This window comes from Rhincodon typus, chromosome 19 (genome assembly GCF_021869965.1).
Source record: "Rhincodon typus isolate 14 chromosome 19, sRhiTyp1.1, whole genome shotgun sequence".
NCBI classification, from domain to species: domain Eukaryota; kingdom Metazoa; phylum Chordata; class Chondrichthyes; order Orectolobiformes; family Rhincodontidae; genus Rhincodon; species Rhincodon typus.
In genome coordinates, this window is record NC_063350.1 from 7,895,289 (window position 1) to 7,908,704 (window position 13,416).

The window sequence follows — 13,416 nt, forward strand, 5'->3', positions numbered from 1 at the left end:
TTTATAGGACTTTAGTTAGGCCACACTTGGAATATTGTGTACAGTTCTGGTGACCACACTACCTGAAGGATGTGGCTGCTTTGGAGAGGGTACAGAAAAGGTTTACCAGATGTTGCCCGCTATGGGGGATTTTAGCTATGAAGAAAGGTTGGATAGACTGGGATTGTTTTCACTGGAATGCAAAAACTTGAGGGGCGACCTGATAGAAGTTTATAAGATTGTGAATGGAACGGATAGAATGGACAGTATGAGGCTTTTTCCCAGGGTGGAGGGGTCAATTACTAGGGGGCGCAGGTTCAAGGTGCGGGGGTGGGAGAAGTTTAAAAGAGATGAGCGAGGCAGGTTTTTAGCACGAAGGGTGGTGAGTGCCTGGAATGCGCTGCCAGAGGAAGGTGGTGGAAGCAGACACAATAGCAGCATTAAAGAAGCACCTGGATAAATACATGAATAGGAAGGAAATAGAGGGATTCGTATCCTGTAAGTGCAGACAGTTTTATTGAGGAAGGGCAAGATGTGTCGGCGCAGGCTTGGAGGGCCAAAGGCCCTGTTCCTGTGCTGTATTGTTCTTTGCTTGTTCACTGTTGCCCCTTCAGGAATGGAAATCTTTCACCCTTGTCTGGTCTGACAAACAATGACTCCAGACCCACTAGCAATTTGGTTGACCACTCGGCATTTAAATGATGGGCTAGCCAGTGACACCCACATCTTGTGAATGAAGTAAAAAAATCTTAATTCTGTAATTTCCAATCTCAGCTCCAACTTTAACCTTGTGCCCCTCACCAGTACTTACAGCAAAGGTTCTACCTTATCAAAACTTTTAAACATTTTAAAGATTACCATCAGATCACTCCTTTCCACAAGGGAATATAAGGCAAGTATATTTAGCCTGTCCTCACAATTTTAGACCTTTTAGCTCTAGAACCCTGCTGGTGACTGATTGAGTCAACTCTAGTTATTGAACCAATCTCTTTCTGTTGTTACTCATAGCTACTTTTGCCATGAGCTCTGCTTCATGATATGTCACACTTCTCTATCTTACATCACCCTCATACATCCACACAGCTCAGTGATCTCCATTACTGCTAATTTCATCTATTATACCGGAGGTTTCCTTCTATTCTACTGTTCCCCTACAGATTCCACTACATTGCATTCATCTTTAGGAAGTAGGACCTGGAGAAAATTTGACAATGTTGAGATAGGCTTCGAAGTTGCATTACTATGGACCACACTATATATTATTAGAGGTCCTGTACTTCAGATGGGATATAAAACCAGGTCCTGTAAGGTAAAGTCACTAATTTTGGAACCTGACAAGCTTTTAGGACTTTCATCATCTAATCACATTCTTGGGATACCTACATCCAAAATATTGAATGGTACTGCCATTACTGTATTAGCACTTGAATGTTAAATAATTTTCAGTACTGTAAACTGTCTTTTCCTTGATATGATTAAGGCAGTTTCAGACATATATAAATTCCTGGTGTAAAACAATGTCAGTATGCAGAAATGCACAGGAAAATTTGCTAATAATAATGGGATGTATATAATGAATGCAGAATGGGTAAATTTAAAAACACAGGTTAAGGTCTGGAAATAGTTTTATTTCTGCACGATTGTTATCCAGTCTTCCTCTGTATCTTCCTGTACACATAGCAATTCCAGCTAAGGCCACTCAGCAGATTGCCATATATCGGAATGTGTCAATAAAAAGATCAGGTTAACGTTTGAAACAGCTCAAGGGCCTGGAGTTAAATGGGAAGGCAATCTTCTCTTTGAATGTTCAACACAACGTCCATGTCTGGTGTGCACCTGTGGGGTCAAGGAAACGGTCTGTTACGATTTAATGAATCAGAGAACCAAAGAATCTATCTTAGCGACAGTAATTCAGCACAGCCAAACTCCAGCCAAACTTAACATACACCAAGTCAAAAAGCTTAAAAGATTTAATAAATGTAACTAAGTCTTTTTTTTCGCTCATTGACAGGATGAAGGCATGGGTGTTAAGTCCGAAATTTCTTGTCTATCCCTAAATTCCCTCAGGAAGGCAACCTTCTAGAATAGAATATATAAACATACAGAAAGGAGCAAATGTAGAGCATTCTGCTCCTTCACCAAGGTCATGACAGACATTCGTATTTCAAATTCTACATTCTCACTTTATCTCAATAACCTTTGATTGCCCTGCCCAACAAGAATCCAACCATCTGTCTTAAAAATATTAAATGCCCTTGCCTCCTCTCCCTTCTGAAACAGAATTCCAAAGTTGCAGAGACCTTTGAAAGGAAAAAAAAGTCTCATCTCTGTCTTGAAAGGGCAATCCACGATTTTAAGTAGTTATGGGCTGTCCTATTAGAGGAAACTTCCTTTCCATGTTCATCTTGTCATGACAATTCAGGATCTTATACATGTTTATCAGGTTAACCCTCAATCTTCTAAACCCCAGTGCAAACAAGCCCAGCAGGTCCAAACTATTCCTCCATCTCAGGTTGTGAGGAGGGTCAATCTTCTAACTAGTTCAGAAAACACTCAACACCAGGTTATAGTCCAACAGGTTTATTTGAAAACTCAAGCTTTCGGAGCCTCGCTTCTTCTTCAGGTGTTAGTGAGAGAGGTAGTATCAGACACAGAATTTGTAAGTAAAAGATCAAAGGTCACACCACTGATGAGGATGTATTAAACAAACCTAAGATGCTGTTAAATCTTTAATCAGTTAGAAGGCTTTAATTGATTAATATGTATGTTTTTACATGGATTTACATATAAAGCTTGTGTTTTCAAATAAATCTGTTGGACTATAACCTGGTGCTGTGTGATTTCTGACCTTGTCCATCCCAGTCCAACACCACTATCTTCACATCATCTTCTAATTAGTGAAAAGATATGTGTAGAACATAAATACCAGCAAAGACCAAGTGGTCTGAATCATCTATTGCTGTTTTGCAAATTCTACATATAACATTTATTTTGGACTTCTTGGCATCTTGATTTAAACTAATGGCATTTTTTTTTGTTAGGGGCAAGGACTCTTGATTATTCAGCCAATTCGATTTTCCACCAAAAGGGTCTGGTTTAATATAAGGACAGATCCATAGAATCTCTACAGTGTGGAAGCAGGTCATTCAGCCCATCAAGTCTACAGTGACCCTCCAAAGAGCATCCCACCCAGATCCACCCTGTCCCTGCAACCCTGCATTTCCCATGGCTAATCCACCTAGCCTACACATCCCTGGACTCTATGGGCAATTTACCCTGGCCAATCCACCTAACCCGCACATCTTTGGACTGAGGGAGGAAACCTATGCAGACACGGGAAGAATGTGCAAACTCCACACAGACAATCACCCAAGGGTGGAATCAAACCCGGGTCCCTGGCGCTGTGAGGCAGCAGTGCTAACCATTGAGCCACTGTGCCACATGCTACACTGCATTGGTGCACCAGTTTGTTTTCATAATGTCAATAAATGGGTTAAAATGATAAAGGCTAGCGGTGGGGAATTCCAATCTAGTAGCATTTCTGCTTTTGCAACATAATTTTGTACGAGTCGGAGATCTCCCCATGGGAAAGTTAAACAGATAAATATAATCAGGCTCGTGTTTCCCTCCTTGCTGTTCAGCATCACGCAGTTCCAATCTAGTGAGGTTTGGCTGACTGCACCAGGAACATTGGATAAATTGGACTTGAAAGGGCCCTTGCTACCTGGCAAAAGAGGCAAACAACTTTAGTGGATCTGCTTCTAACCCTTTAAACCTCAACCACCCCTCCCTGTTCTTTCACAAAAATCCAAGTATACTGGAACAACAACAACTTAACATTTATGTATTGCCTTCAATGTACTGAACTATCCTAAGGAAGCTACACAGAAATGTTATCAAATACAATTTGACACTGAGCCCTCAAGGAGGTATTAGGGTTGAACACGTTCACAATGGGGAGAATAAAGTACTTGCATAAAGATTTGATCGAAGAGATACGTAGGAACAGGAGTAGGCTATTCAGTCTTTTCAGCCTGTACTGCCATTCATTGAATCATGGTTAGTCTGTGGCCTAACTCCACATGCTGATTTGGCCCATTTCCTTTAACACCTTTGCTTAACAGATTTAAAACTAAAAACTGGTCTAGCATCAATTGCTGTTTGTGGAAGAGAGTTCTAAATATCTACCACCCTGTGTGTAGATTTAAACAGACATCATAAAGAAGGCTGGAGATGTTCTTCAGCCACAAATGTTGCCAAGTAAAACAATTAATCCCAGTGTTATTCTTAAATCCCATTCCCTGATATTTATTTGCTTCTTGGTTCCTTTATTGCCTTCAGCTTAGGCAGCTGGAGACACAGTCACCAATGACTTAAGCTTTGCAATTCCCTCCATGAACATCACTGCCTTTCCTGCCCTCTTTAAGAAGCTCTTCAAAATCCTAGTCCTTGACCAAACTTTGGTTACCTACCCAAATATCCATGAGATTCAACTTCAAATTTTGTTTGACACTGTACCTATAAAGTGCATTGGGGTATAAAAGGCTCTGTAGAAATTCAAAATGCTCATTATACATAATTATTATCCACTTTACAATTGGACATCTCAATTATGTACTTCACTTGGGGACTGTGCTAGTGTGGGCAGGAATATACTCAAAATATTCAGTGAAAGGTCATGCAGCAAGTTGAGTCAGTGAGTGTTAGTCACAGACATTTGAAAAGGATAATTTTTGTCAATAGCAGATCCAGTACCTACATAATATAAACAGACTCACCAGTGCCTTTTAAAGAGGTGCTAAAGCGAGGCATCATCTACCTAATTTGAGGTAGACACAAACAGATCCCTTAGACGCTATTTCATGAGAAGCAGATGAGTTCTTCCTGCTGTCCTGGTCAATATCAATCCCTCACAATCTACACTTACAGATAATTCAGTAATTTACATAATTGCAACTGTGGGATTGTGCAGAAATTGCATATCTTGATTTCTTAGATTATATCATTGCGTAGACTTAAAATGTTTTCATTTATGAAGCGTGTCGGAATGTCTGAGGTCGGCAAAACTTCAAAAATAAGACATGTCTTTTTAAATTAAAATGCAATATATGAAACAAATACAGCTTGTATAATATAATGCTCAAATAATGTGCATTGCCTTTCTTTTAATGTGTGTTGTCCTAGAAATTCTTACAAGAGATTGACAGCTAAGGGAAAGCAGCAGAAGACTGAATGGTGTTGGACAACAGCTGCCATCTGCACGCTATCTTTAGAGCTACTAAATTTAGCAGAAAAATGCAAGTACTAACAATTTTCTTTTAATACAAAGGTTACTTTATATGGTTAGCTCATCAGCAAAGAAGCCATACTGAACGTGCACTTTTAATCGGTTGTAGACTTCTCTGCTTTCAAGGCTATTTTGTTTATGTCTTCTTAACAGAGAGTCACACATGAATGACACAAAGGGATTTAATCTCTATGCAGAGTTAGTGCTGATTGGAAACAATCATGTTGCAACATCAGCGAACTAGATTAAAACTGGGTTAAGCAAAGGCAGAAATCCAGTTGTACGTTTATGTTCAACATTAATTCCACACAAAATAATCCTCAATCATTACAAAAACCAGCATTAAGTATTCACTGTGCTCACAATTTAGCTCAAAATACCAAGTAATGGAAATTTTCACAAATAGATTTACAATCTCGTTTCACGTTTCCCTCAGAGGAGGTTATAGATCGGATGATGATTTGATTTGATTTGATTTATTATTGATGCGGAGATGCTGGTGTTGGACTGGGGTGGACAAAGTCAGAAGTCACATGACACCAGGTTATAGTTGAACAACTTTATTTGAAATCACTAGCTTTCGGAGTGCTGCTCCTTCATCAAGTGAAGTGGATCCCAAAAGTGGTCCAAAAACTTGACATTTCGAAAAACTGTTGGACTATAACCTGGCGTCGTGTGACTTCTGACTTTCATTTATTATTGTCACATGTACCTAGGCACAGCGAAAAGTTTAGTTTTGCGTGCAGTACAGGAAGATCATTCCATACAAAGTGCATCAGGGTAATAGAACATAGCGAGGAATACAATGTTACAGATGCAGAGAAGGTGCACAAAGAATGAGAACAACATTAAATTTGAAATTTGAGAGGTCCTTTCAGAAGTCTAATAACTTAGGGAAGAAGCTGTTCTTGAATCTATTGGTACATGTTTAAGCTTTTGTACCTTCTGCCCAACGGAAGAGGTTTTAAGAGGTCATAACTCAGTGTGAGAGGGGTTTTTGATTATGTTGGCGGCCTTTCCAAGGCAGTGAGAAGTACAGATGGAGTCAATGGATGGAAAGTTGGCTTGTATGATAGACTGGGCTGTGTTCACAACTCTCTGTAGTTTCTTCTGGTCGTGGGCAGAGCAGTTGCCATACTAAGCCGTGATGCTCCTGGATAGAATGTTTTCTATGGTGCATCTATAAACATTGGTAAGAGTCTTTATGGACTTGCTGAATTTCCTTAGCCTCCTGAGGAAATGGAGGCAGTGTTGTGTTTACTTTTGAATGAATCCAGGGGTAACTGCTGAAAAAGCATGACTAATACGAGTGCCTGCTGCACTCAATTTTAAGGATCATGTTTCATGGAGCATAAGCATAGGTGTAGACCATTTGGCCCCTCAAGTCATTTCCTTCATTCAATGACATGTATGATCTACACGGGGAATCCTTAACGTCCAACAAACACCAAATAATTTCCATTTCAACGTTTTCAATCAACACCAAACATATTTAGATTGACTTTCATCACCCTTTATCTGAAGCAAGTGCTTCCTGACATCCCTCGAATGACTTAACTGCAATTTTAAGGTTATGCCGTCTTGTTCTGAATCCTTCCACTAGAGGAAAACCTCACCCTAGACACCCTACACCAATCCCACTAATCATAAACGTCTCATAAGATTACTCTTAATCTTCAATGCTCGACAGGATGGGTGAGAAACATGGCATAGTGTTGCTGATCTGGACACAATGGCAAGGCAAGGTCCCTGCAACATTACTCCCTGGTGTGACTTTCTGGAATTTTTTTCACCCAATGTAACTGGTGATGTGACAATGTGATTGCATAAATTGTTTCAACAAAGAAAGAAGAATTTAATACATTTGTTACAACACTCAACTTGCTTCGTCTGGACATTCGTGCAACTCATTAAACACTACAGACATACCAAATCGCCATAGTCTTACCAGACCATAGCACTGCTCTCTCAATACAGAAACAGATGAGTGGTGGTGATTTAACCTGAAGGCCAACATACCTCAGGCAAGGGGAGAGGTTGAGAAGGAGACTCCTTCACAGTAACCTCAGCCTGTACGGGAATTGAACCCATGCTGTCAACATCATACTGCTTTGCAAACCAACTGTCCAGCCAACTGAGCTAAACCAACCTCCTGTTCTGATGAGAGTATGGCCCTGAAACAGCAACTTGGATTCCTCTCTGACAGATACTGCCTGTGACCTGTTGAGTGTCTGCAGCAATTCATGGTTTTTGTGGTTACATACATTTGGCAGTGGTTCTGAAGTGTCTTATTCCAAAATTAAACAAGTAGCTTGCTAGTGGCTTTGCTTAAGCTAATTACTAGATTTTAGATTTTTTTGAAAAAATCATACCTCTCCTTGGCTTGGTTCAGTATCAGTAGCTGCCTTATTTTCAGATCACAGGCAGTCTGCATGGACACAATGAATTCTTGCAACTGAATGCAGCAGCTTACCTCAACCTTTGGCAAACCCGCTGATCAGTTTCAAACACATTGAGACGTTTGTGGGGCATGAACCCCAACAATGCTGGCCAACAATTTAATCAGCACTACCCGAGGAATAATAGATATTTCTAATCAACTTGGTCAGACATGGTATGACATACATCTAGAGGAGGTGGGACTTGATCCCCTAGCCCTGACGTAGGGCCATTACCATTGCATCACTAGAGTCCCAACAAATGATATATTTGGCCTCAGAGGCAGTACGACGAAGGCTCATTAGATTAATTACTGGAATGAAGGGGCTATCCTATGGAGAGGTCATGCACAATGAACCTGTGCTCTCTGAAGTTGAGGAAACTGATAGGCTTGGTGTTGAGAAGCTGCTTTCTTTGGCTACAGAGTCCCAAATGAGGAGTCATTCCTTGTGCTTTAAAAAGTCAGCCATTTAGGATTCAGGCAAGGAGAAATTCGTTCACTTAGAAAGATACAGACTTGGAAATTCTCTACCTCAGAGAGATGTTAATGCTCAATTGTTGAGTAAATTCAAAGGAGAGAAGTTAATTGATTGCTGGAGTCCAATGTAGTGGGAAAATAGGTGAGGTAGTTGGTCAGCTGATGGACTTATTAAAGGGTGGAGCAAGCTTGAGGGGCTGCATAATTTATTCCTGTTCCTATTTTCTTATATTGCTGTCTTCAGCATACCTTCTACTGCATTTTCAACACAAAATGCAAATGTGACTCACAGCTATTAATTTTAATAGGTGCTGTATGAAGCATCAAGTAATTAATCATGGTCAAACCAGTGATTTTCTTTTAACAATGAGGCAGATGACACAGCAGAGCTTTGAGAGAGATTTAGAAGGAGATGTGGAGAGATAAAGGGAAACAAATGGAAGAGTGAAGGTGATTATTGGTTAAGATTTCCCACAAACCAATATCAGATGCATCAGCAACATCCCATAAACAGCAATAATACAGTATATTAAACTTTACCAAATGGAGAAAGGACAGGTGGGCAGTTGACTTATCTGCTGATTTGGATCATTTATATGGAACCTTTATTGAAGTAAAAATCTGAAGGAACTTCAGGGGAGCATTATCAAACAAAAGTTGACATTGAGCTATTAAGACCAGAACTGAAGGAGCACAAATATCTCAGAAGGTTGTTGGGCCAGAAAAGATGGCAGGGGCCAGGAAGGTTGAAGTATGACAACAGGGATAGGAATTTTCATAAACGTTATCCTGCACAGTGCTTCAGATTTGTTGAAACTGAGGTCCATACATGAACAGGACTCCAGTCCTAATACAGATAACGCATATGGGGAAAGGTCAGCAGCAGCTTCCCTGATTTCAACAAACAGCCTCCCCACACCTATACACCCCTCCCATCCCCATTTCCCCGAGACATCAATTTCATAACTCACCTGGAAATCAATAGGCAACTGGAGGGTGATTTTGCCTGCCAGCAACCTCTGTGCATATGCTGCAAGGTGAGCTGAGTAGGAGGGGGAATTGGCAGCATTTTGAACAAGGCCTAGTCTAGTGCTTCCGAAACTTTTTGCCACTGTGACCCTAGGTGCGGTTTTCAATTATCACAACCCCTCAATGAGAATTACGAGAGCAAGTTCGGGAGGCCTGTGAAAGTGGCAGCCTGTCAGAGAGGGAGCAAAGCTGTTATTACTTGGAACTCTACAGTGGCTATCCTGGCCTCAGAGCTCAGAATTCAAAAATTCAGCTCACTTGGGGTCCCTTTGGGAAGGCTTAGCCTAGTTATTAGAATTGCAGCAAACTTTATCTCCCTCTGCTGGGTGGGGAAACAACTTGCTAAAGCTGTATTACTTGCTGCTTGTGGTGTTCAGTTGACTGTTAGATGATATCGAGCTTGGTTTTAAAACTTTAAGGCTACAGGAAGATCAATTTGTGAGAATATTCAAAGAAGGATCTCCACAAGGATGGAGCAAAGACAGCAAATTGGGGAAGAGAGCAGTAGAGTAAAGAAAATGAAACAATGATTTCAGAATTTGGGAGCTTCCCTCCATGATTTAGTAGGAGGTAGCAGTGGCTATATGGCAAAGTGACCTTTAATAAAACAGTCTTTGACACGAGTCTTAGAAAAGGATGCAGAAGAGCTTCAGCAGGATGTTACCAGCTGGGGATGACGGGCTTCACTTATATGCAGAGAGATTAGAGTAGTTGGATTGTCCTCAAAACAGAGGTGGTTCGTAGTTGACACATAACAGGCTTCCAAGATAAGGTCATTTGAGATAGTAGCTAATGTAAAACTTAGGCGAGAGGGTTAACAACCAGGGCTGAGAAATTTTACATAATTGACAACAAACCCAAAAGGTAGAGATTTTTTCAGACTTGTCTCAATCTAGGACATTAATTCCATAAATAATTTCCAAAGAGAGTTGAACATGTATTTAGAGTCATTGAGACATACAGCAGGGAAACAGAGCCTTCGGTCCAACTTGTTCATGCCAACCAGATATCCTAAATAAAGCTAGTCCCATTTTCCAGAATTTAGTCTGTATCCCTCTAAACCTTTCCTATTTATTTACCCAAGCAGATGCCTTTTAAATGTTGTGCAAAAAAAGAAGTTGCTGGAAAAGCTCAGCAAGTCTGATAGCGTCTGTGAAGAAAATAATGAACAGAGCAGTTCTTTGAGGGTCAGCTCAGGCATGATGGCCAAATAACCTTCACTTGGACTGCTATATTTCTCTGTTATTAAAGGGTTTGTTTTGGCATTTTCATTCCAGACTGTGTCAACACAATGTGATTTTTTTGTTCACAGATGCTGCCAGACCTGCTGAGCTTTTCCAGTAGCTTCCAGCAGTTCTTTCAGTTTTTATTTTAAATGTTGTAATTGTACCAGCCTCCACCACTTCCTCTGGCACTTTGTCATTCCACACATGCACCATCCTCTGTGTGAAAAGTTGCTCCTTAGATCCCTTTTAAATCATTCCACTCTCACCTTAAACCTATGCCCTTTAGTTTTGGATTCCTCCAACCTGGGGAACAGACCTTGTCTATTTACCCTATTCATGCCCCTCATGATTTTATAAACTGCTATAAGGTCACCCCTCAGCATCCGACGCTCCAGGGAAAATAGCCCCAGTCTATTCAGCCTCTCCCTATAGCTCAAACTCTCCAACCTTGGCAACATCCTTGTAAATCTTTTCTGAACCCTTGCACATTTCACAACACCCTTCCCATAGTAGGGAGACCAGAACTGCACACAGTATTCTTACAGTAGCCTAACCAATGTCCTGTACACCTGCAACAATGACCTCCCAACTCCTACACTCAATGCACTGACCAATAAAGACAAGCATACCAAACGCCTTCTTCACCATTCTGTCTACCTGAAACTCCACTTTCATTTTTCATTATTTCATCATATGTATTTAAGGATGAATAGTGTCCAGGACTATGGTCAAAAAGAATATATGAGAGTCTAAACAGAGCAGTTCTTTGAGTGTCAGCTCAGGTATGATGGGCTAAATAACCTTCACTTGGGCTGCTACATTTCTCAGTTATTAAAAGGTTTGTTTTGGCATTTTCATTCCAGACTGTGTCAATACAATGACCTTGTAATTAGACTGCATTATTAAGAAAGCTAATACTATAAAAAAAAACCAGACACATTCTACTGTCATTAGTAGTAGAATGAGCTAGTAAGCAACATACAGCAAACTCTTGAATACATCCTTTTAAAAATGTTGCATAACTTTTTATTCACTTTGCAACACACAATGACACACATGTATAACAACCTGTCAATGCTTCATGAATTCAGCATAAATGAGTAGTGCCACTGGTCTAACAAGCATGTCCACTAGCAACAAACAAATTGCAGCTGTGCATCAATTCAAGCCCATAAAGGCAGATAGGCAATAGACGCTGCAATTTTAAAAAGAAATCAATGTAGACTAATGGAAGCTGTACACTGAAAATGGATTCTGTAAAGTCAGGTGACTTTTGTTTGTGGAATCTGGACAAAAGACGACATGCCTGAAAATGCAAATAGGGTTCCCATGTCCAAATTAACTTTTTTTAAGATTCATTCATGTGACGTGGGCATCATCAGCTGGGCCAGAATTTATTGCCCTTCAGAAGGTGGTGGTGAGCTGCCATCTTGACAGCTGGGGTTCATTAGCTATAGGTCGACCTACAATGCAGTTAAGGAAGGAGTTCCTGGATTTTGTCCAAGTGACACTAGAGGAACGGTGATATATTGCCAGTTAGAATGGTGATGGGCTTGCAGGTAACTTACAGTGGTTATGTTCCCATGTATCAGCTGCTCATCCTTCTATACGGTAATGGTTGTGGGTTTGGAAGCTGTTATCCAAGGAGCCTTGGTAAATTTCTGCACCTCACAATTTCAATGGGAGAGATTTAAAATACAATGGACAGGTCTGGCTAACTCAGAGAATAAGACTCTTACCTCACCTCAGGTTCATGGATTCAAGCCCACATTTAGGAAGTAGTTTTAGTAAAGGAGGATTGTATATGGTGGTGGAGTCAGTGATGATCCTCTAACCCTCTGCACAGAAATCAAAAGCAAAGGGCTTGTGGTGCAGTGGTAACATCCCTACCTCTAGGCCGGAAGTTCTGGGTTCAAGTCCCACCTCAGGATGTGACGGCCATGGATGTATCAAACACATCCAAGTAGTTTGATTAAGATGATTTTAAAAGACAATGGCTTCTGTAATTGATCTTTGAAAATGGGACTTAAGGTAAAGCCAGTGAGGTTGGTCCATAGGGAAAGTTGATGGGATAGTGATCATACTTCCAACATCCAACCCCCTCTCCATGTATAATATTTCAATCACATTAACTCCAACCAATTGTGCAGACAACAGCTACTTCAAATACTGCTGTCACATGACCAAAACTAGCTGGAGAGGGAATAATCACCTTAGCAATCTACAAGGAAACACAGTAAGGTAGCCTATATCTAACGCCTCAGAGGGAGAAATCACACCCAGCCAAAGGACAGAAACTTATCTCTAAAGACTGTCATTCTCAGGCAGCGAAAAGAGACTAATTCATTTTACCGGTAAGTTATATATGTTGATGCAATGTTTTATTAGAAGAGTTAGTTATGAATGGCACTGGAACAGGTTCTGAGCCAAAACAAGATTTCATATTATGTGCCTCTTCTATTATTGATATTTAATGTTCAAGGGAAATTTTCCTTTTACAGAGAGAATCATCAGATCTGGAATGCTTGAACAGGGAATAGCCAGAGAAACAGCTTACCTTTATATCATTCTTTTGGGTAAAGAAAGACTTAAGGTGATATGTGGCAAAGATGAGGGAATGTGATAGTTTCTTTCAAAGAACCAGCAGAGAAGTAATGGATAGCCTCCTCCTGTTCTGTAAAATTTGGCTACTGCAAATCTCCATGGCAGGTGATTTATTCATGCTGACTTATTTGACAGATATTCTGAAAAAGTAGTTATTCATTTGATCCTTTGGTTTTGTGACTTGCCTTCATATCAGTCTTGGCTTTCAAATTTATTTCTTATCCATTCAGTTTTCTCACCTGAAACTCTTCCTGAAGGTACTCAGTCACATCTGAGAACCAGTTTTAAGGGAACTGGGCAAACTCCAGAGTAGGTAGGAACTGCCGATGCTGGAGAATCTGAGATGACAAGGTGTAGAGCTGGATGAACACAGC

At 40.5% G+C, this 13,416-nt stretch overlaps 1 protein-coding gene across 3 annotated transcripts in view; it reads right to left on the minus strand.

The window, feature by feature from the left end:
- Nucleotides 1-1,586: 1,586 nt before the first annotated feature.
- c19h20orf96 (chromosome 19 C20orf96 homolog) overlaps nt 1,587-13,416 on the minus strand; it is a 45,466-nt gene continuing 33,636 nt past the window's right edge. For all 3 annotated transcript variants that reach the window (XM_048608087.1, XM_048608086.1, XM_048608088.1), the window contains one exon: nt 1,587-1,815. In XM_048608087.1, the coding sequence (XP_048464044.1) occupies nt 1,755-1,815 (61 nt within the window). In that variant the 3' untranslated portion in view covers nt 1,587-1,754. The remainder of the gene's footprint in view (nt 1,816-13,416) is intronic.